Below are 23,737 nucleotides of genomic sequence, written 5' to 3' on the forward strand. Positions count from 1 at the left end.
TGATGTACCAAGCGTATAACATGAAATGGATGAGATCACAATAAACTGTTACAACAACAACAACAACTTTAGAAGATAGGAAATTAGCTGCTGAGGACATCAAACCATTGACGGCGCTAGGTCCATACTTGTCGTTTATGCGTTTGGTTCGACACATTAAAATGCAAATAAAACAAAGTTAAGAGTTGGAAATATCTTGGAACAAACGGAAAAATATAATTGTTAATTTTTTGCTCAAAATTTAACTTTGTTCAATTAAAAAAATTAAGTTTTCCATTTAAAAAATGCAAATAAAAAAATTACAAACATGTATGGACCTAGCGCCGTTAATGCAACATTTGGTATGATGCAAGCCAATTTCCCATCTTCTAAAGTTTATTGTCTTTGGTCGTGAGTATGTGTGATTGTTAAAATATGTCCTTCGTAAATAATTTTTTTCCATTCGTGAGTGTGGTCGTGATTGTGCGTGATAGGAGTCGCTTAAAATATAAGTGCGTGAGTAATTACTTGCATTCGTAATATAAGGGAAACTGATAATTTGCTGGATTCGTATTTCTACAGTTGTAAGCGTGCGTGTAAAATTCCTACTGTCATGTAAGTCGCTAAAAGATTTCATGAGTGAGTTAGATTTCTTCACTCGTGAATGGACGTGTGCGCAATTCTTTGATACAAATCCATTCTTCGTTGCGCGTGAGGCGTTAAAATATTTTCTGCTTGAGTTAGATTTCTCTAGTCGTCAGTATGTGTATTAATTTGGTGTTATATTATTTTTTATTTTTAAACACTTTCGATTTTTCATTTTATTGACTTAATATTTCCTTTTTTTAACATTTTGATTTTTCCCCTTTCATTCCTTTTATTAGCTTGAATGAAAGACTTGATGTTGATTTAAGTATTTTATTTTAGTAAGTTCATTCAACTAAATGCAAATGAAGAAGAAAAAGAAGAAAACCTAAGACTACGCCAAAAGAAGATCATATAGAAAGGAACTATGCGACAATTCAATCAAATATCATCTAAAGAAGTCAAAAAATTAAATTCAACTGGGTATATCTACCATAACGATCAGTGGTAGAGCATTAGAAGTCGGAGTGCCATTATACAAAAATGTCAAAAATCATTTGGCCTCAGGAGCAGTAGATATGTGCTATATTTTCCTACGGCTCAAAATTTAGCTTGCATGGATCGGATGGTACAAATTTAGTACGAAGACTGCAAGGAAAGCCTTAATCCAAGAATTACAAAAAGTTATGTCAATCATGGTGGGGTCAATATTAGGGTCCGGGGGTATTTTTCTGGACAAGTTATTGGCCCGATTTATAGAGTCGAGGGTATTATGCTGTCGGAAGTTTACAAAACCGTTTTTCTAATGTGATATTACCGTAAGCATTCCGGGAAATGCGCTCCGCATGAATGATTCAGCGCGATCATGATTTTTAGTACACGTGTAACGTGGTAAAACAACGGATTTCCGATGAAAAATCGTGGGTGCTTGACTAGCTAGTTCAGTCCTATAGTAAAAGTCGAAAATTATAAATTAAAAGAAAAATTATAAATTATCAAAAAATCTTTATCGTTAGTTCCGTTATTTCCTTGAATCTTTAAAATGGACATAATAAGCAACAACATTGCATTGAAATTTTGGTTTTAATATTTTTATTTTCGTTATAATTACGGTTTATTTTCAACAGGGAATGTGGTTGCAAATGTTTTGAACAGCACTGCATATCTTTCGTCCGATTTGCACTTATATGGCCTTAAAAGCCAGAGGCTTGCCCTGATTTGCTTCAAATTTTGCAAAAGGAGTACGTTTAATAGTATCCTTCAGTGTTCTAAATTTAGTTAAAATCGGTTCAGATTTAGATATAGCTCCCATATACATCTTTCGTCCGATTTGCACTTCTATGGGCTCAAAAACCAGAATTTTGCACTGATTTGCTTCAAATTTTGCACAAAGAGTACGCTTAATAGTATCGTTGAGTTTGCCAAATTTGGTTGAAATCGGTTCAGATTTATATATAGCTCCTATATATATCTTTCGCCCGATTTACACTCATATGACCACGGAGGCCAAAATTATACTCCGATTTACGTGAAATTTTTCGGAGATAACAGAATTATTTTTCTAACTATGCATGCATGGTCAAAATCGGTTCAGATTTAGGTACAGTGGTGTGAAATGAAATAGAGTCATCCACTCTCCTAAACTTCTAACGGCTTTTAATCAAGTATGCAGAAAATTTGTTGCTAACAACTGTCATATTTTATTGATGTGATCTCTCACAAATAAAACCCCGCCATTTTTGATATAAGCAAAGCGTCGCTTTCGCCAGGCGTAGTGATTGTATGTTGGTGCCTATTGAAAATAGTGTGCAATAAAAAAGAGTCAACTGAGGAAAAAACTAAAAATTTAAAATTAAAAAGTGAATTCGTGATAAATATGTTTTAAATGGTAAGGTTGGTCCTATATGGTCCTATAATTATTTTAGTAACGTGTGTAAAAATAATCATTTAGGTCCAAAAATGGGACGAGGAAATCATTGCACTGACGAGCGCCGGGAGGCAACAAAAAAATACGTAATGAAGGTAAAAGCTACAGTGAAATTGCAAAAATATTTAAATGCTCCAAGGAAATGGTCGAAAATGCAGTAAAGTATGAGTCAAAACCAGAAAAAAGGGGAATGAAATCAAAAGTTTCAGAGCAAACAAAAAGAAAAATACTGTGCCATGTTTGTTACATCTTCAGCACTGAAAAAGGAGTATGATTTGAATGTTGATACATCTACAATAAGAATAATGTTGATTCAAAACGATTTTAAAGCTAAAAGTGACCGGAAAGTTTCGTTCCTCTCAAATCGAAACGCAGGAAAAAGATTGGAGTTCGCAAGGGAACATGTGAATTGGCAGGCGAACAAGTGGCGAAAAATTTGTGTACCTCTGACCGATCAGAGTTAAACAAATTTACTTTTTTTCATCTGACCACAAAATATTTCGCCACTGGTTCGCCTGAGAACGTATTTAAGATAATATTTTACCGTGTCAATTTTGATCTAATTTGGTTCAGATTTACATAAAGCCTCCATTTATTTGTTCTTCCGGTTTATACAAATATGGCCAAAATTCCCACACTATGATATATCTTAGTCATATCCTACGCACTGTAATGCCAGACTTTCCACACAACGGTTGAGTTTTAAATATAGCTCCGACTTGTGGAAATATCGCCCGACTTGGCCAAGTTGAGATCTACTAACCAATATCCTTTTAAAATGGCCACTGCTAATTAGCAAAAATTGTAAAAACTACTCAAATTGTCCTCGAATACTATGTATCGTATGATAAATCATAAATGCTATTTTGTACAATTGCATTAAAATTGCTCTAGCTTTATATTTCCCATATTTTTTACTAACATCTACTAACAGGACCTTAACCGTTTTAAATTTTAATTTTAGAGATTTTGTAGAAGTATAAAAACTTGTCTCCAAATCGGTTAAGATATAAATATTTATATATGGGGATATAAACATTCATAATAACTCCCAACAAATTGGAAGGATTTGAGATGGTAACAAAAATTTTGGTCTATATAGTGGTGAAGGGTATAATATAGTCGGCCCCGCCCGACTTTAGACTTTACTAACTTGTTTTATTTTACACTTAGTCAATTTTTTTGTTAATTTTAATAATTGTTCTTGAGGATTCCAGAACTTCATGAGGCAGATGGATCCTTTAATATTTTTTATAAGGGTGATATGGCAATACTTAAGGGCCTGACCACTTTTCAATCGACTACTTGTTGCCTGACTTGAGAACCTTAATTTTTCCGTTGGGGCACTACTTGACGACCCTATTTTTTCGTTGGGCGCCAGTTGATTTGATGTTATATTATTTTTTTTTTGTGTTTTTAAACACTTTGGATTTTTCATTTTATTGACTTAATCGTGTCTGTTCTGGTACACACATGTACAATTTTCGTGTGGTGTCACACTTAAAAGATGTTCTGGCCAACACTACACCGTCATAGACCTGAAAAATGTACACGAACATTTCTTTTGTGTGGGCTTAGTGTACAGCCATCGTATGCAAAGTTAGAAGTTTTAATAATAAATAAATAAAAGATTCTGAAACTTTAATATGTTTTTTTTATAAATATTTACAAATTTTATTGGGAAAGTCACTTATATATGGCAGAAACCACGATTTTAAAAATCCATCTAAAATTTGAACCGAAATTTCCTCTGATTGGTGTATAAATTTTGGGGTTGTTTTAATCAGCTAATTTTCAGTGTGTTCGAAAGTATAATGTTGCCACAATTTTTAAAAGTTAACACAAAAAAGTTTTAAGCAAAATTATCTTTGATTTTTGTGAATAATTTCCGCTTTCCTAAACAAATCAAAGGTCTTTTTGAAAATATAAGGTAATTAAATTATAACTTTTACAAAATCAATGGGCTAAGAAAAGTGAATTTTACCAAATTTATTGCATGAAAAATATGGCATCTTCAATTCTGCAAAGTGTTCTTGGTGCACAAATCACTGAGTAAATTAAAAAAAAAGAACGCCGCCAATATCTTTCTGCACATGGAGGCCGCCACGATAGATAATTTGTTTGCAATATTATTGTAAATATTTAAACAATACAAATGAGAAAAACCTTAACAGAATAGTTAATTATGCCCACTATAATTAAATTTCCTTTAATGTATGGATATTGAAAACTGTTTGATCAAAACCAAAATAAAAACTTCTCCGCCGTCAAAAAAAAAAAAGAGAACGACACGGCGATCGTTTGTTCATGAGTAACATTGAGGAGGGATAGAAAAAAACAAATCAAAACAGATTTGAACCATCACGCAATTGTCGCCTTCTTATTTGTTCTTGATAAATTCCTCTTGTCCTTACATTATTCACTGCTAACAAAAATCTGGCAGGCATTTTATGGCTTTGAATTACACACTTACATTTAATTTTTTATGTTTAAATATGTTTTGTTTATAATTTCTGTCTGCAAAAAATATGGCTTGCAGAAAAAATCAGCTGTCACATTTTTCGATTAAAAGTCCGAAAAAAGTGTTCACACGTGTGACTCAGAACAACTAACTTTGTGTGTGGTGTGTAGAAAGTGTATAGTGTGGTGCACAATGCGGTGTGACCCAGAACAGGCATGAATGTTTTTTCAACATTTCGATTTTTGCTTTCCTTTTATTAGCTTGAATGAAACGAAATGTCTAGGTTTGGATATTTTGATGAATTACAGCCGATGATTATTTCTTTCTATAGTTGATTTTGACTGCCATAACTCTACACAAAAAAAGTGAACCCACCGTGGAAGAAAATGTAGGTTTATTTTAGAAAATTTTAACTAAAATAGTTTTCTAATTGCAGCATGTTACAAATAAGTTAATACTTTTTGTCAAATTGAAGAAAATTTATTTAAAATAATTAATTTTCTCTTGTTTAAGAAAATTTTATCGGTTGAAAGAAAAAATTGGATTTAAAAATTGTTAAAATGTCTTTAGCGCTATACGAAGTTCATGACAGGTACAAATTTAGTAAAATTTACTCATTTGAAAGACCTATGAACTCTATTTAAGCAAACTTCTGTCATTTTAGGAAAATATGAACTACTTTATTTTTTAGTAAAATTGTGCACTATATTTGTATTCAACTTTTTTTCTTATTTTTAGTTCACGTCATTAAAGTTAGCAAAAAATTATTCAAATGAGGAACATTTACTCATATTGTGCAAAATTTAACTAAACTCAACTAATCTTTATGAACTAAAATAAAGTTCAGTTGGCATTAGAGGAGCCCCTTTTTCTGGGCGTAAGTAGATGAAAGTGAAATAAGCTGACTTCTAATTCCTAGCATGGAATATTTACAGATTTGGAAAAGCTTAATAATTCTCAATAATAAGTGCAACAGAAGGTTAGTGATCAGTACTGGTGATTGATTTTCTGCAGACATGTGTCAGCAGTAAGTTTATCCAACTAAACGCAAACGACACGCGTAGTAAGAATGGATGTGAAAAGGAAATAGGAATATAGCATTGCCTGAATTCTTCGAATTTATTTGATTGCAAGGGAATGCTATTTGAGATTTTTTTAGCGTTAATTTGTGTAAGCGTGACTGCACCCAGAAAAAAGTGACCCCTTCTTTAAGTTAAAATGAACTCATTGTGAAGAAAGTTGAACTTCGTATAGCGCCGAAGACATTCTTATTTGTTTGAACGATGTGATTTTCGTAGAAATTAGGTATAATGCATTCCATATATTAGTTAACATTTTCCTATATTTATGTACCACTATACTACAGAATGAAAAAATTTAACTGATTTGAATTCATATATGGAATGATTTTATTGAAATTTTTTCATTCACATGGACAACTCTTACACATTTGTGGTAAAACTTTTACTTCATAATTAGAACTGCTTACCTTCGTTTTTAAATACAATTTTATTTATTTATATAAGCAATTTTATCTTCAATAAAAGACATGTTTTATTAATATATTGAATATATTTATTAAGAATCAACAGCATCGAATCTCCTTGAAATATTAGTTTATTATTCCGCTGTTTCCAATTTCCATGTGATATTATCAACTGTAAAACGCACTTTTTCTTCTTCTTGTACTTTTCACTTTTAATAAGTTGCTGCCTAACGATTTTGTCCTCCTTTTACAATTTCAATACCTACAAATATAAAAAATCATAAACCATTTTTGTTACAAAAGGTTAGCGTCACTGAATATTACCTGATAATTGAAGATTCCAAAATGAAGACACACCTAGAAAACAAATTCGTTGCCTCAACCGAATTATTTGCCAACCGAAAGCAGGTGGTTCCATCAACTGTCAATAATATCTGTCAGCACAACTAACATTTGGCAATTGTAACTGCATAGTAGTATGTTGGATCAACTTTGCATTGGTTGTCGCAATCTAATATTAATTGTTTTGTTTGTTGGTGCAACCCCCCTCGATTTTCTCTATTATTATCCTAACCAAATTCCAATATTAAATGAAAGGGCAGATTATATTGAGATTTTATTAATTTATTGCAAGATTTACAATCATAATAAACTACGAAAATAAATACAAAAGGTGCTAACAACAAAGGCTTTTAATCTACATATACGTGAGATCAATTTACATTACAATTTACAATATATGATAGGTAATATTTGTATACCAATGACAGATGGTTATTAGGTTGCAATTATGTGGTCAAACTACAGAACCTAATTCAATATATACTTGCCAGAAATGTCTTCCTTAATCCTCTAGATATAAATACACATCGACTTAGACCTGTCCTGTATGCTTAATACAATAAAAAAGCTCGCTTGCCGTAGAAAGTATTTGTGTTTGTTCGGGTATGAAGCCTACAATTTTTATGTAAACTTTTGTAATATTCCTTTTTTATAAATCGGTGCGATACTTACCGGAAGGCAACTTCTTTTCTATGGGATAAACTTTATTCAATGTATTGCGGACAATTATCAAGTAAATGCTGTTCCCCGTTTTGCAAATTTTGTAGCGTCATATCATTTACCATGTCGATGTTGATATAAATATTTATTTGTTGCAACAACTACCTTACGCCCGTCCTATAATTGAACTAAGATTCTATTAGTATACTTAACTTTTGGTTGTAACAACCATTTGTTGATTCCCATGATGTAGGTCTCACTATGCTGGTGGTTAGCTTAACAATTTTATGCAGCATAAAACCAAATTTATCGGTGTTGGTTATTGTAACCAATTGAATGGTTATGGGAATTTCGTTTTGATCCTGTGAACTTTTTTATGGTCGTGTTGGATGTATAATGGGGAAAATAATCAAAACATTGTTCTTGTAACAAAAAATAAGTTACTGACATCATTTCCTCATTGTAATGATCGAATTGCAACCAACCATTTCTCTGGGTGCAAATGAAAGGGTTGTTATTCTGCTGGTGTTTTCTTTCTTTATATACCATCACGAACATTGATAGATTTATTTTTTCTCACTAATTTAAAATAATAAATATTTTATATATTTTATTTTTTATTTATTATATTATTTTACCATATTATTTTTTAACAATCTTTCCGTATACCACAACAACGCGATTCCAACTAAAAAAACAACCCACGCGCAAACATATCGATTACACCCACGCGCAAACACATCGATTGCGATGACAGGTATCGATTACAGGTAGACAATAAAAATATAGGAAAATTTCCTATATTCTAACAAGTGTGTTTCCTTAAGTTTTGAAAGGATTGCATACTTCTTAGTACGAATGAACTAAAATATTTTTGTATGCCAAGTGTTGTTCGTATGTATGAAAAACTTTCTATTATAAAGGTAGTCGCAATTATCATTTTATAAGAAATTTTACTAATTTTGAGGAAACTTGGTTTTAGTTCGGTTTTTGTTTATTTTTACGAATGCTTTGTTATCGGTGAATAAAATTTTCTTGTTCAGTAGTAAATTCTTATACCCAGCGAAGAAAATAGTATGAGTAAAATTCCATGCCTTGTTCTAGTTAATGAACTATTCCTAATTGCTTACAATTTAGGATTTTTTTTACTGAAACGAGTAAATTTTATTATTTCTCACAAAAATTTACCTTAATGGAAATAAAATGGATAAACTATATTGATGAAAAAATTTTCCTTTAGTTTCGAAGGCACTTTTTTCTGGGTGTGCCTAGAAAAATATTCATGCGTGAGTAAATGTTCACCATCGTGAGTGTGAGTGAAATGCCGCTCACGTGCACACCTTTACTCTATGCCCTATCAACTTTCGCGTTAACGATGTTAGGTCGGTATATTAATTTTCTTGTTTATTTTAATTTATTTTTAAATATAGTTAAAAACAAGTAAGTAAAGTCTAAATTCGGGCGGACTATGTAACCACTATGTAGACTCTCTACTACTTCAAATTTGCTGGGAGCTATATAAAGGTTTGCATTTCCAGATACAAATACTTTTAATGGAGACAATTTTTTGTACTTTATTTTTAAATATAGTTAAAAACAAGCAAGTAAAGTCTAAATTCGGGCGGAGCCGACTATATTATACCCTTAACCACTATGTAGACTCTCTACTACTTCAAATTTGCTGGGAGCTATATAAAGGTTTGCATTTCCAGATACAAATACTTTTAATGGAGACAATTTTTTGTACTCTTACAAAAACTCTAGAATTACAATTTAAATCGCCCTGGGATAAAAAACCAATGTTAGTAAAAAATATGAGAAACATGAAGCGAGAGAAATTTTAATGCAATTGTACAAAAGAGCATTTATGATTTGTCAGATGATACATATGTATTCGAGATATAGGACAATTTTAGTAATATTTACAATTTTTGCTACTTAGCAGTGGCGATTTTACAAGGATATTGGTTAGATCCCGCCAAGATATATGGTCAAGTGTGGGTTGTGATATATTATTTGGTGAAGTCGGTTGAAATCGGTTCAGATTTAGATATAGATTTAGATATATATATATATATATATATATATATATATATATATATATATATATATATATATATATATATATATATATATATATATATATATATATATATATATATATATATATATATATATATATATATATATATATATATATATATATATATATATATATATATATATATATATATATATATATATATATATATATATATATATATATATATATATATATATATATATATATATATATATATATATATATATATATATATATATATATATATATATATATATATATATATATATATATATATATATATATATATATATAAATCTATATCTAAATCTGAACCGATTTCAACCAAATTTGGCACATTTACCGATATTATTAAACGTACTCATTGTGCAAAATTTGAAGCAATTCTGGGCAAAACTCTGGCCCTGGGCAAACCGAGGCCATATAAGTCCAAATCGGACGAAAGATATATATGGGAGTTATATCTAAATCTGAACCGATTTCAACCAAATTTGGCACATTTACCGATATTATTAAACGTACTCATTGTGCAAAATTTGAAGCAATTCTGGGCAAAACTCTGGCCCTGGGCAAACTGAGGCCATATAAGTCCAAATCGGACGAAAGATATATATGGGAGCTATATCTAAATCTGAACCGATTTCAATAAAATTTAGCAAGCATTGGAAGAATGTCAATTCTACTCTCTGTGCAAAATTTCACGAAAATCGGTAGTAAACTTTGGCCTCTGTTGCCATATGAGTCTAAATCGGACGAAAGATATATATGGGAGCTATATCTAAATCTGAACCGATTTCAATCAAATTTAGCAAGCATTGGTAGAATGTCATTTCTACTCTCTGTGCAAAATTTCACGAAAATCGGTAGTAAACTTTGGCCTCTGTTGCCATATGAGTCTAAATCCGACGAACGATATATATGGGAGCTATATCTAAATCTGAACCGATTTGGATAATATTTTGCAAGTTTTTCGAGACTCATAAAATATTCGGATGTACGGAATTTGAAGAACATCGGTTATTAAACACGCCAATTATAACCAGGGGGCTAATCACGGCATTCGATATCGAATTCATAATCGTATCGAAAAAATTGTCGATACGAATAAAAGTTTGGATCACGGCATTCGATCGAAATTTGATGCAATTTCTCTAGCATTGCCAACAGCAAAAAACGAAGCAGAACAAAATGAAATGACAAAATTAAGTTAGCGGCACAAAATAGAATGAAGATTTCAATGTAAAAAGTAAATTGTATTGCATTATATCTTCGCATGGGTTTGAAATTGTGTGCACTGTTAGAATTTTGGAGGCTCAATGGACGATTTCGGCTGACGAAGGAGGCGTTCAAATGGAAAATAATTTTTTGGTGGCACGTCAACGTCAATTTTATAGCTTTACAATTGTCTGCCGTCTTAAAACTTTTTGCCAGTGGAAGCCTTCATCATTCACTATTCTTACAAGGTGGTCCAGAAGCGTTATGTTGTAACGGAATGGTACGGTAATTGGTTGATCACAATCTCTTGGATATCGATCTAGCATGTGCACTTTATATATGGTTCTTTGCCAAGCTAGGATGCTCGCTCCCGAACTCGACTATGACCAATTTTTGTTTAACTTATTGGAGTTGCATTAGTCCTAAATATTCAAAATATGTTCATTATATGCAAATTTACTACAAATTACCAACAATTCGAACTAAAACTAATATATTTTACTATTCCTATATGACGAAAACATTGTGAAAAACATGTGAAAAATGTTTTACGATTGCAATTTACCAATCGAAAAAATTGTCGATCAAAAAAACTCGATATCGACTCCCGTGATCCGAAAAATTTAGATTTCGATCAAAAGTTCCCGATATCGAATGCCGTGATTAGCCCCCAGATCGGGGATAAATGTATATGACAGCTATATCTAAATCTGAACCGATTTTTTCCAAAATCAATTGCGATCGTCTTTGTTCCCCAAAACGACCCTGTGCCAAATTTGAGGACGATCGGACTTAACCTGCGACCTGTACTTTGCGCACAAAAATACATGAACAGACAGAGAGACAGACGGACATCGCTAAATCGACTAGGAATTTAATTCTAAGACGATCGGTATACTAAACGATGGGTCTCAGATTTTTCTTTCTTGGCGTTACATACAAATGCACAAACTTATTATACCCTGTACCACAGTAGTGGTGAAGGGTAAAAATATTACATCTGTTACCAAATTAAAATTCTTCAGCTGTAAGCGGCTTTATATCCATTTCCATCTTCGTTTACTGTTGCTTCTCAACCATCGAGGGCGTTAGATTAAAATTCCATTCGGAAAATGTTCCTGTTCATTCAAAAGTTGGAACATGAGGAGTTAGTAGAACGTCGACCAATTTCGCATCCTCTTTTTATATTTTTTAAGCTCAAATTTCGGATCTTAAAGACATCACCGATTCGAATATAATGAGGTACGGATAACCACAAGGGTGCACGGATAAAAAAGACTGTTTTTCATATGTTTGGCTATAAACATTATATGTTTGGAACACAAATTTTTAAACACAATATTTTTGAGTGCAAGCATATAATGTTCATAAACTAGCATAACATGTTTGGGACATATATGTTAATATGTTAGAACATATTATGTTTGGGACATAAAATGTTTGTAAATATAATATGCTTGGATGCAAACATATATTAATTTAGAAATAGCCTATAAACATATATGTGTTTAGTAGCTTGGAGCTCTATTTAACAGGGAGCGATATTGAATTAAGTTGGTGGTTGTTGCTTGTTATTACAAAATTAACATTTTATTTTTCCTTGGCTCAGCTACTTCTTTGATCCTTACAAACTGTGTGGTCCGCTGTTCGAATCCCCGTCAGGCAAAAGGTAAAATTAAAATAAAAAAATTATAAAATTGAATAATTTCTTCTACAATGTTTGTATTACAGAAAAAGGTGCTAAGAACTAAAAAATGTGGAAGTAAGAAAGATGTGGGGGAATATACAATTAGGCAGAAACAAAATTTTGAGCATTCAGGTCGAAAACCTATGTTGTTAGCACCTATATTACCTGTTTATTTTCATAATTCATTATGATTGTAAATATATAAATAAATAAATAAAATTTTGAGCACAATATTGTTTGGGAGATTTTTTTTCAAGCATATAATATTTTTGGGTGCAAAATGCTTCCAAACATATTATATGTTCACATAATAACATATTGTTTTTTGGAAGACAACATTATTGAATTTGGATGCAAAAATACAAAATGTTTGGAACTTAGACTACCCAAACATATATTGTTTAGACCAATATGCTTTCAAACATATTATATATTGGAAGAGATCAAACATATAAATGTTTGGGCAATACCCAAAAATGTATATGCTTGAAGCAAAATATGTTTGGGAGTATATGCTACAGAAGCGATTTTTTATGAGGGTGTGTAATTTCTGTATTATTGGTAAATATAGAGAAAAGGAAACAAAACTCAAACGTAATTTGGCTTTATAATAAAAAATATCTTTTTGACTAATAAACACATAATTTGTAAAAGTTGAAATCTAGTTTATATGAAAAAGAAATTAATTATCATAGAGGACGTGTTCGATACAGTATAGCTTAAAGCACCAACCCAAACATATATTTATTTTTTAATACATGTTTCAATACCCAATAAACACAAGATGAGCGTTTTTCAAATGCAACAACTTTTCAGTTTGAGGGTAATGTTATGGTCACACTGGCCAAATATTTGACAGAAATCGAAAAAGAATCCGTCGCCACAGCCAAACCTGCAATCATTTTGAGCTCATATTGGATATATAACATCATGGCAGGGTTATTTTCCAAAATCCGTATCCAGATATTTGGAAAATGTTCCTGGAAAAATGTTTAATACTCATTTTGGTCAAATATTTCCCTAGTGTGACCATAGCCTAAATATAATTTTCAACATAAATTCAACTTGACTTGAAATAGCTCATCTTCAATAGATCTTCAAATTGTTTGCGAATTACTTCCAATTTGCCAAAATGTTGACGAAATATTTGAAAAGGTGTTGAAGATAATATGAGAAAACTTTGACAAAACACTACCCTAAAATGCAACGAAAAAACCATGTGGTTTTCAATACTTATTTGTGCAAGGAAGTTCGTGGTCAATTGCAAGAAATAAAAAAAATGGAAAATTTTAGACAAATAACCAAATAGTTTATAAAAATACGTAAGTGAAAATAATAAATGAAATAAAACTTTAAGGAAGTCACTAAATGTATATCTCTTTGCAGAAAACTAAAATTATGGATTCTACGCTCTTGAAAACATTAAAACGCTGACCGATGAAAAAATGGTGGACAATTAACTGGAACTGCTTCAAATAGTTTATAATAATTGGTACGTCAATATGAAAAATTAAATCAACACTTTAGAGAAGTCACTAAATTTAAATCTCTTTGCAGAAAACTAAAATCTTTGGATGCAACATTCTTGCAAACATTAAGAAGCTGACCAATGAAAAATCAGTGGCTTATCGACAAGAAAAAGTTTCGAGAAATATTACAAATGCAATCAATTAAAATTGTTAAAAACAACAAATTGTTGAAATCAACAACTTCTGGATGAAAATGTGCATCACATCGTCAGTTTAATTCATATGCTATTATCAGTTTAAAATGGATATTTTGTGAATTCGTTCTGCTGGAAATCAATTCTAACACGCGGTCCAGTACGTTCCTAATTTCAAATTGCCCGCATGTTAATAAATTTTAATGCTGTTTTATGACACCAAAAGGAAGGAAAACGAATTATCAATGCAAAAGTGTTTACTAATAATGTTTAAGATATTTAAAGTTTTGTTGTGTTTTTTTTTTTGTTCTTATTTGTTGATATGTTTAATAAGATTATTATTTATCAATTGGTATTGTAGTATATTTTGTAGTGTAGTGTATTATTATATATTTTATTTTGATGAAAATGAATAAATTATACAAAATTCATAGAATTTTGGCTTTGACTTTTAATTTGAAGTGGGGATATCATTCATACAAATTTAGGTCGAAAGTATTTGCAACGATGTTAATTTTGAATTTGACTCGCATCGAAAATTGTTTGACAAATTATTGAGTAGCGATGCATTTCAATTTGAGGATAACACTTGAGATATTATTGCTAATGTGTTGAATTTCACTGTTGAGGGTAATGTCTGTTTTTTGTTGAGAACGCGATTTTCTCAACAATTTCTTGAATATTACCCTAATCCTTTGAAAAAATGTTTGAAAAATTGTTGAAATTTAGCATTTTTCAAACGTTTGTGTTTATTGGGTACATACATAAATCTACTTTACATGATATACAGAGACATATATTAACCTTGACTGTACTTTTTGTAAATAAATAAATGAAATACGTTTCAATTTGTTGTTTTTTTATCAAGTGGTTTTAAGGACGTAAATTTAAAAGGAGGTATTAGCTGTTGGCTGCTTTTTCTATTTTTTATACCAGTTTTGTGTTTACTTTAAATTTGGTATTACCCTGCCAGCATTTCAAAGTTCCATTTCATCTTCATCGCTACCACAGACTCGTAAATGTCACTACAACCATCCTACTGTGATGGGGGGCAGCATATCATAAAGTACAAAATGTACTTCATACATGTATTTTGCCATCACTACTTTTACAAAAGCCATTTTATTTTTTGTGAAACGCCAAGCGCAACCAGCTTGTTATATTTTATTTAAATAAAAACGAAAATAAAGTTCTGAAAACATAGATTTTACGCTTAAAATTGTGAAAGGTATATTGGTGAACAATTTTTGATTTTCCAAATGGAATAAAGTGATTGTTTTTCAAATACTTTACAGACACGCTGCCTCCATCGAATAAAAACACTGGCTGATAAACGCTGCAACATGTAACTCGCTACTTGTAACTCTACCTCATCATTAATGCAAAAAATTATGTTAAATGTGATGTGATAGTGGTATAAATGTTATATTTTTAAGAATTTGTAAATAATTAATCAAATTATTAAATATCTAAACAAACGTGTTTTACTCGACCACAATGATTCTTTTACCACTATCTTAAAATGTGCTTTTTCTGATTGTTTGGAGGGTCTCTTATTGGCGTCGTTCTAAATTGATCTATAAAGGCACCTAATAATTGCACTCATGCGAAACCTTTTTGTAGTAACTTGGCGTGGTACAACTTCTCAATAGTGACGGCGCTTTTCCGACGAGTTTTTGATATCGTATATGATTGTTTTCAACGTACTGGGGATTCTCAGAAGCGCCCCCAAATTCAAAAAATGTTGGCAGGGTAGTTATAAATAAATACATAAAAAGGGTTTAGATCAATTCCCAACTAATAATGTATCAACCAGGGATCCGGAGCGGAGCGGATAAAATATAACTTGAATGAAATGTGTAACTTTGAAATTACACTGTGTAGGTAATTTCAAATATAGCTAGTACTTAGCGTAGTGTGAGTAAAGGTTTAAAATGTACGATATGTATTTTTGTACGTACGTACATTGGGGAAAACACAACGTGTTTTTTAGTAATTGTTTTCAAAAACGGCAAATGTCAAAATATATCCCTGGTATGTGTTGTAAAAGTAACAACAGTACTTTCGATCAATTTCATCCCGTATTACTACAAAGATGTTTGTAATGAACGTCAAATAAATGCAATTAAACGATCTTATTTATATTTAATTTTTTAGTTTTCTACACTGAAAAAAATATTGTCGTGAAGTCAAAGATTTCATGTCCTTAGAATAAGAATGCAAATTTTGCTTAGCATGGAAGACGCATTTCTCTAAAATAAAGTGTTTTTCCTTGTCCAAATGCCAATAAACTTTTGAATGAAGTTGTAATGTCCTTATAATTAAGTTATTTTACTTAAAAATGTGTATCATAACATGAAAGATAAAATTTTTGAGGTAAGGTTAACGTGACTTTAATAATTGAGAAAAATTCTTTAAAATTAATAAAATTGTCTTTAATTTTGTTTCCTTTTTGCATCTTGCCTACAAAGCAAAAAATCGTTAAAAAATAAGACATGTTTTTCAACACTTTATTTTAAAGACGTTTTTTACTTGAAACATAGCATAATTTCTACTGGAAGTCGAGTCTTAATATGGAAAATAAAATTGTCGTTTACTCGTTTTTAAAGGATTTTGATAACAACTGACGAAAAAATCTAAAAAAATGAAAAATTTAACATCTGCTTCCTAGAAGCAAGTACATAACCCCCAAATTTAAAAGAGAACTGCGTCTTTAAAGTATCCTTACTTGTATTCTCCGTTTCTTTGGCTCGGAATTAATACCCAAACTGTTAAAGTAAAGACAAAATCTTTGGAACCGGGCATGTTTTTTTTTTTCAGTGTAAGGACATTCATATTTGCTTTACTATTGTACTATATCCTAGCATTCTCTTATTTCTGATATTAGTTCTCGAAAATTTAATTAAAATTATGGATAGTTTCAATTTTGGTTGAAAAATGTGCGCATATACATTTATTTTAACTTTTTCTCACATTGAAAACTAATGACTTGATTTGTATTATTGCATGTTATCTACTTTTTTGAGAACGAACATTTCTTAAAAACGCTGTTCGAAAATGAATTTTTACAATAAAGGGGAAAAAAGCGAAATTAGGTAACACTAGATCTGAGTAAGAACCCAATAAACACAGGATGAGCGTTTTTTCAAATGCAACAACTTTTCAGTTTGAGGGTAAATATAATTTTCAACATAAATTCAACTTGACTTGAAAAAGTTCATCTTCAATACATCTTCAAATTGTTTGCGAATTACTTCCAATTTGCCAAAATGTTGACGAAATCTTTGAAAAGGTATTGAAGATAATATGAGAAAACTTTGACAAAACACTACCCTAAAATGCAACGAAAAACCATGTGGTTTTCAATACTTATTTGTGCAACGAAGTTCGTGGTCAATTGCAAGAAATAAAAAAAATGGAAAATTTTACACAAGTAAATAGTTTATAAAAATAGGTAAGTGAAAATAAAAAATGAAATAAAACTTTAAGGAAGTCACTAAATGTATATCTCTTTGCAGACAACTAAAATTATGGATTCTACGTTCTTGAAAACATTAAAAAGCTGACCAATGAAAAAATGGTGGACAATTAACTGGAACTGTTTCAAATAGTTTATGATAATTGGTACGTCAGTATGAAAAATTAAATCAACACTTTAGAGAAGTCACTAAATTTAAATCTCTGCAGAAAACTAAAATCTTTGGATGCTACATTCTTGCAATCAATAAGAAGCTGATCAATAAAAATGAGTGGCTTATCGACAAGAAAAAGTTCCCAGAAACATTACAAGTGCAACCAATTAAAATTGTTAAAAACAACAAATTGTTGAAATCAACAACTTCTGGATGAAAATGTGCATCACATCGTCAGTTTAATTCATATGCTATTATCAGTTTAAAATGGATATTTTGTGAATTTCTTCTACTGGAAATCAATTCTAACTCGCGGTCCAGTACGTTCCTAATTTCAAATTGCCCGCATGTTAATAAATTTTAATGTTGTTTTATGACACCAAAAGGAAGGAAATCGAATTATCAATGCAAAAGTGTTTACTAATAATGTTTAAAATATTTAAAGTTTTGTTGTTTGTTTGTTTTTTTTTTTTTTATTTGTTCTTATTTGTTGATATGTTTAATAAGATTATTATTTATCAATTGGTATTGTAGTATATTTTGTAGTGTAGTGTATTATTATATATTTTATTTTGATAAAAATGAATAAATTATACAAAATTCATAGAATTTTGGCTTTGACTTTCAATTTGAAGTGGGGATATCATTCATACAAATTTAGGTTCAAAAGTATTTGCAACGATGTTAATTTTGAATTTGACTCGCATCGAAAATTGTTTGACAAATTATTGAGTAGCGATGCATTTCAATTTGAGGATAACACTGGAGATATTACAAGGCATATTAATTAAAGGTAAAGTCACGAGCAAACGTGTGTACACCCCATGATATTTAGAAAGTCAAACTAAAATGAGAGGTCACTTAAGTTGACATTTTATGTATGTGTAGTGTTGTTGTATTGTAACACAATGTAAATAAAAGCAATATTTATGTACACAAAGAATGTAAACAAACCTACTAAACGTAAACAAAGCCTTTGACAAGATGAATGTCGATATTAGTCACCTGATTGCATGACTTTACCTCTTTAATATGCCTTGGAGATATTATTGCTAATGTGTTGAATTTCACTGTTGAGGGTACCCTGCCAACATTTTTTGAATTTGGGGGCGCTTCTGAGAATCCCCACTACGTCGAAAACAGTCGTATACGATATCCAAAACTCCTCGGAAAAGCGCCGTCACTATTGAGAAGTTGTACCACGCCAAGTTACTACAAAAAAGTATCGCATGAGTTCAATTATTAGGAGCCCTTCTGGATACAATTAGAAGGACGCCAATAAGAGCCCCTTCAAACAATCAGACAAAGTGCATTTTAAGATAGTTGTAAAAGAATCATTGTGGTCAAGTAAAACACGATTGTTTAGATGATTCCCTGCCAACATTTTTTGAATTTGGGGGCGCTTCTGAGAATCCCCAGTACGTCGAAAACAATCATATACGATGTCATAAACTCGTCGGAAAAGCGCCGTCACTATTGAGAAGTTGTACCACGCCAAGTTACTACAAAAAGGTTTCGCATGAGTGCAATTATTAGGTGCCTTTATAGATCAATTTAGAACGACGCCAATAAGAGACCCTCCAAACAATCAGAAAAAGCACATTTTAAGATAGTGGTAAAAGAATCATTGTGGTCGAGTAAAACACGTTTGTTTAGATATTTATTAATTTGATTAATCATTTACAAATTCTTAAAAATATAACATTTATACCACTATCACATCACATTTAACATCATTCTTTGCATTAATGATGATGTAGAGTTACAAGTAGCGAGTTACATGTTGCAGCGTCTATCAGCCAGTGTTTTTTTTCCGATGGAGGCAGCGTGTCTGTAAAATATTTGAAAAACAATCACTTTATTCCATTTGGAAAATCAAAAATTGTTCACCACACCTTTCACAATTTTAAGCGTAAAATCTATGTTTTCAGAACTTTATTTTCGTTTTTATTTAAATAAAATATAACAAGCTGGTTGCGCTTGGCGTTTCACAAAAAATAAAATGGCTTTTGTAAAAGTGGTGATGGCAAAATACATGTATGAATGAAGTACATTTTGTACTTTATAATATGCTGCCCCCCATCACAGTAGGATGGTTGTAGTGACATTTACGAGTCTGTGGTAGCGATGAAGATGAAATGGAACTTTGAAATGCTGGCAGGGTTATTAATTTTATTAAACATTTATAAATTCTCATATATATCACATTTATACGACTATCACATCACATTTAACACATTTTTATGCATTAATAAGAGATTGATGTTGAGTTACAAGTTGTAAGTTAAATGTTGTAGCGTCTATCAGCCAGTGCTTTTATTCCCAATGGAGGCAGCCTGTCTGGAAAAATATTTGAAAAACTATCACTTTATTCCACCTTTCACAACTTTAAGCGAAATAACTATGTTTTCAGCACTTCAATATCGTTTTTATTTAAATAAATTATAAGAAGCTAGTTGTGCTTGGTGTTTCACAAAATATAAAATGGCTCTTGTAACAATAGCGATGGCAAAATACTTTCATGCGAATAGTGATGGCAAAATACTATCACAGTTGGCGATTGTTGCAGTGTCATATACGAGTCTGTGGTAGCGATGAGGATGAAATGGAACTTTGAAATGCTGGCAGGGTAATGTCTGTTTTTTGTTGAGAACGCGATTTTCTCAACAATTTCTCAACTTGAATATTACACTAATCCTTTGAAAAAATGTTTGAAAAATTGTTGAAATTTAGCATTTTTCAAACGTTTGTGTTTATTGGGAATATTCGTAGGTATACCACGGACTGATTTCGATGGAGGTTGTTGCAAACATAAACATACACACACACACACATTACAAATATAACAAAACCTCTTTCGGAGAGTAGTTACTTCTACTCTGTGTATAGACTTTCAATTCCAATCAGCGTTGCCATTTTGGTCCGATCGGACCAAAATTGGTCCAAAAGATTTCTAATTTTTAAATTTGGTCTATTTTGGTCCATTTTCATAAATTTGGTTTCTATCACATATTAAATAATAGATGGTGCACCGCAAAGAATATTGTCGGGAGGCCAAATATTTCACATGCTTAAAATACGAATACTAATTTTGCTTAGAATAGAAAACATTTTTCTCTGAAATAAAGTTTTTTCCTTGTCTAAAAGTCTCTAAACTTTTCAATGAAGTCTGTTTGTCCTTATAGCTAAGTGATTCGACATAAAAATGTGTATCCTAACATGAATGAAAATTTCGCTTTAATGAAGTCAAAATGGATTTAATATTTCTGAAAAATCTTCAAAATTAATAAAATGTTTCAACACATTGTTTTAAAGTCATTATACCCTAAACCACATAGTGGTTAGGGTATAATAAGTTTGATCTTCCAAAAAATGTGCCTACCAGAAATATTGATTTTAAACCCCATAAAATATATACCGATCGACTCAGAATCACCTCCTGAGTCGATCTAGCGCTTGGTGTCCGTCCGTCTGTCCATGTATTTGTAGTTCACAGGATTCCGGTCGCAAATATTAACCGATTATGATGAAATTTGGTACAGGGAGTTTTTTGGCATAAGGACGAACGCTATTGAATTTGGAAGAAATCGGATCAAATTTAGATATAGCTCCCATATATATGTATCGCCCGATTTCGGCAAATGGGGTCACGCTGTGCTTTTTTTCAAAAGGATCGTCGCCAAATTTGGCAAAAGGTTATCTTTTTCATCGCCCTTCAAGTCTGCAAAATTTCATCCAAATCGGTTCAGATTTAGATATAGCTCTCATATATATGTATCGCCCGATTTTCCCAGATTTAGCTATAGCTCCCATATATATGTACCGCCCGATTTTTCTAAATTTGGCTATAAAACCCTTATTTATCAACCGATCTTACTCAAAGTTTGCTAAATGTAATCTTCTATAGCACTAACTATATGTGCGAAATATCATCGAAATCGGTTCAGATTTAGATATAACTCTCATATATATGTATAGCCCGATTTTCCCAAATTTGGCCATAGAACCCTTATTTACTAACCGATCTTACTCAAAGTCAACTATAGTACTAACGGTATGTGCAAAATTTCATCGAAATCGGTTCAGATGTAGATATAGCTCCCATGTATGTATCGCCCGATTTTGAAAAACTCGCCCCTAATAACCTTATTTTTTACCGTAGAGGCCTCATTTCTTAACTGATCTTTCTCAAATTTTGCACAAGGTAACCTTTTGTGGTATTAATTAAACCCATCAAAAAGTAGATTGAAGTAGAAAATTTTTTTAAGTAATAAATCAATACATTTAACTTTTTTATCAACATAGAAAAATTATTGAGTAGCGATGCATTTCAATTTGAGGATTACACTTGAGATATTATTGCTAATGTGTTGAATTTCACTGTTGAGGGTAATGTCTGTTTTTTGTTGAGAACGCGATTTTCTCAACAATTTCTCAACTTGAATCTTACCCTAATCTTTTGAAAAATTGTTGAAATTTAGCATTTTTCAAACGTTTCCCAATAAACACAAACATTTGAAAAATGCTAAATTTCAACAATATTTCAAACATTTTTTCAAAGGATTAGGGTAATATTCAAGTTGAGAAATTGTTGAGAAAATCGCGTTCTCAACAAAAAACAGACATTACCCTCAACAGTGAAATTCAACACATTAGCAATAATATCGCAAGTGTTATCCTCAAATTGAAATGCATCGCTACTCAATAATTTGTTAAACAATTTTCGATGCGAGTCAATTTCAAAATTAACATCGTTGCAAATACTTTTCAACCTAATTTTGTATGAATGATATCCCCACTTCAAATTGAAAGTCAAAGCCAAAATTCTATGAATTTTGTATAATTTATTCATTTTCATCAAAATAAAATATATAATAATAAACTACACTACATAATACACTACAATACCCATTGATAAATAATAATCTTATTAAACATATCAACAAATAAGAACAAAAAACAAAACAAACAACAAAACTTTAAATATCTTAAACATTATTAGTAAACACTTCTGCATTGATAATTCGATTTCCTTCCTTTTGGTGTCATAAAACAGCATTAAAATTTATTAACATGCGGGCAATTTGAAATTAGGAACGTACTGGACCGCGTGTTAGAATTGATTTCCAGCAGAAGGAATTCAAAAAATATCCATTTTAAACTGTTAATAGCATATGAATTAAACTGACGATGTGATGCACATTTTCATCCAGAAGTTGTTGATTTCAACAATTGGTTGTTTTTAACAATTTTAATTGGTTGCACTTGTAATGTTTCTGGAAACTTTTTCTTGTCGATAAGCCACTCATTTTTCATTGGTCAGCTTCTTATTGTTTGCAAGAATGTAGCATCCAAAGATTTTAGTTTTCTACAAAGAGATTTAAATTTAGTGACTTCTCTAAAGTGTTGATTTAATTTTTCATATTGACGTACCAATTATTATAAACTATTTGAAGCAGTTCCAGTTAATTGTCCACCATTTTTTCATTGGTCAGCTTTTTAATGTTTTCAAGGACGTAGAATTCATAATTTTAGTTTTCTGCAAAGAGAAATACATTTAGTGACTTCCTTAAAGTTTTATTTCATTTTTTATTTTCACTTACCTATTTTTATAAACTATTTGGTTATTTGTCTAAAATTTTCCATTTTTTTTATTTCTTGCAATTGACCACGAACTTCGTTGCACAAATAAGTATTGAAAACCACATGGTTTTTTCGTTGCATTTTAGGGTAGTGTTTTGTCAAAGTTTTCTCATATTATCTTCAACACCTTTTCAAAGATTTCTTCACCATTTTGGCAAATTGGAAGTAATTCACAAACAATTTGAAGATGTATTGAAGATTTATGTTGAAAATTATATTTACCCTCAAACTGAAAAGTTGTTGCATTTGAAAAACGCTCATCCTGTGTTTATTGGGACACCCTTAATTATTGAATGAAATAAATAAATAAAGAAAATGATGTAAAAAACAAGTGAAACATTTTTTACGATAGGATTTTACAAATCGAAAAAATT

At 31.0% G+C, this 23,737-nt stretch overlaps 1 protein-coding gene and 3 long non-coding RNA genes across 4 annotated transcripts in view; 3 read left to right on the top strand and 1 right to left on the bottom strand.

Annotated features, from left to right (window-relative positions):
* The window catches only part of Eato (Engulfment ABC Transporter in the ovary), a 96,801-nt gene extending 81,235 nt beyond the window's left edge, over positions 1-15,566 (top strand). The window contains exon 21 of the mRNA XM_075295173.1: positions 15,384-15,566. Within this exon, the coding sequence (XP_075151288.1) occupies positions 15,384-15,405 (22 nt within the window). The 3' untranslated portion in view covers positions 15,406-15,566. The remainder of the gene's footprint in view (positions 1-15,383) is intronic.
* On the bottom strand, positions 7,042-8,209 carry LOC142227646 (uncharacterized). The gene is made up of 2 exons (XR_012719942.1): positions 7,453-8,209; positions 7,042-7,392 (listed from the first exon to the last, which is right to left on the bottom strand). It is a non-coding gene; the product is annotated as an uncharacterized LOC142227646 (long non-coding RNA).
* LOC142225427 (uncharacterized) lies at positions 13,812-14,313 on the top strand. Its single transcript, XR_012719278.1, has 2 exons — positions 13,812-13,917; positions 13,983-14,313. It is a non-coding gene; the product is annotated as an uncharacterized LOC142225427 (long non-coding RNA).
* Positions 15,567-17,017: 1,451 nt separating the features above from the next.
* LOC142225428 (uncharacterized) lies at positions 17,018-18,329 on the top strand. Its single transcript, XR_012719279.1, has 3 exons — positions 17,018-17,542; positions 17,607-17,712; positions 17,776-18,329. It is a non-coding gene; the product is annotated as an uncharacterized LOC142225428 (long non-coding RNA).
* The last annotated feature ends 5,408 nt before the right edge of the window (positions 18,330-23,737 follow it).

The sequence above is a fragment of the Haematobia irritans genome, chromosome 2, assembly GCF_050003625.1.
Source record: "Haematobia irritans isolate KBUSLIRL chromosome 2, ASM5000362v1, whole genome shotgun sequence".
Classification (NCBI taxonomy): domain Eukaryota; kingdom Metazoa; phylum Arthropoda; class Insecta; order Diptera; family Muscidae; genus Haematobia; species Haematobia irritans.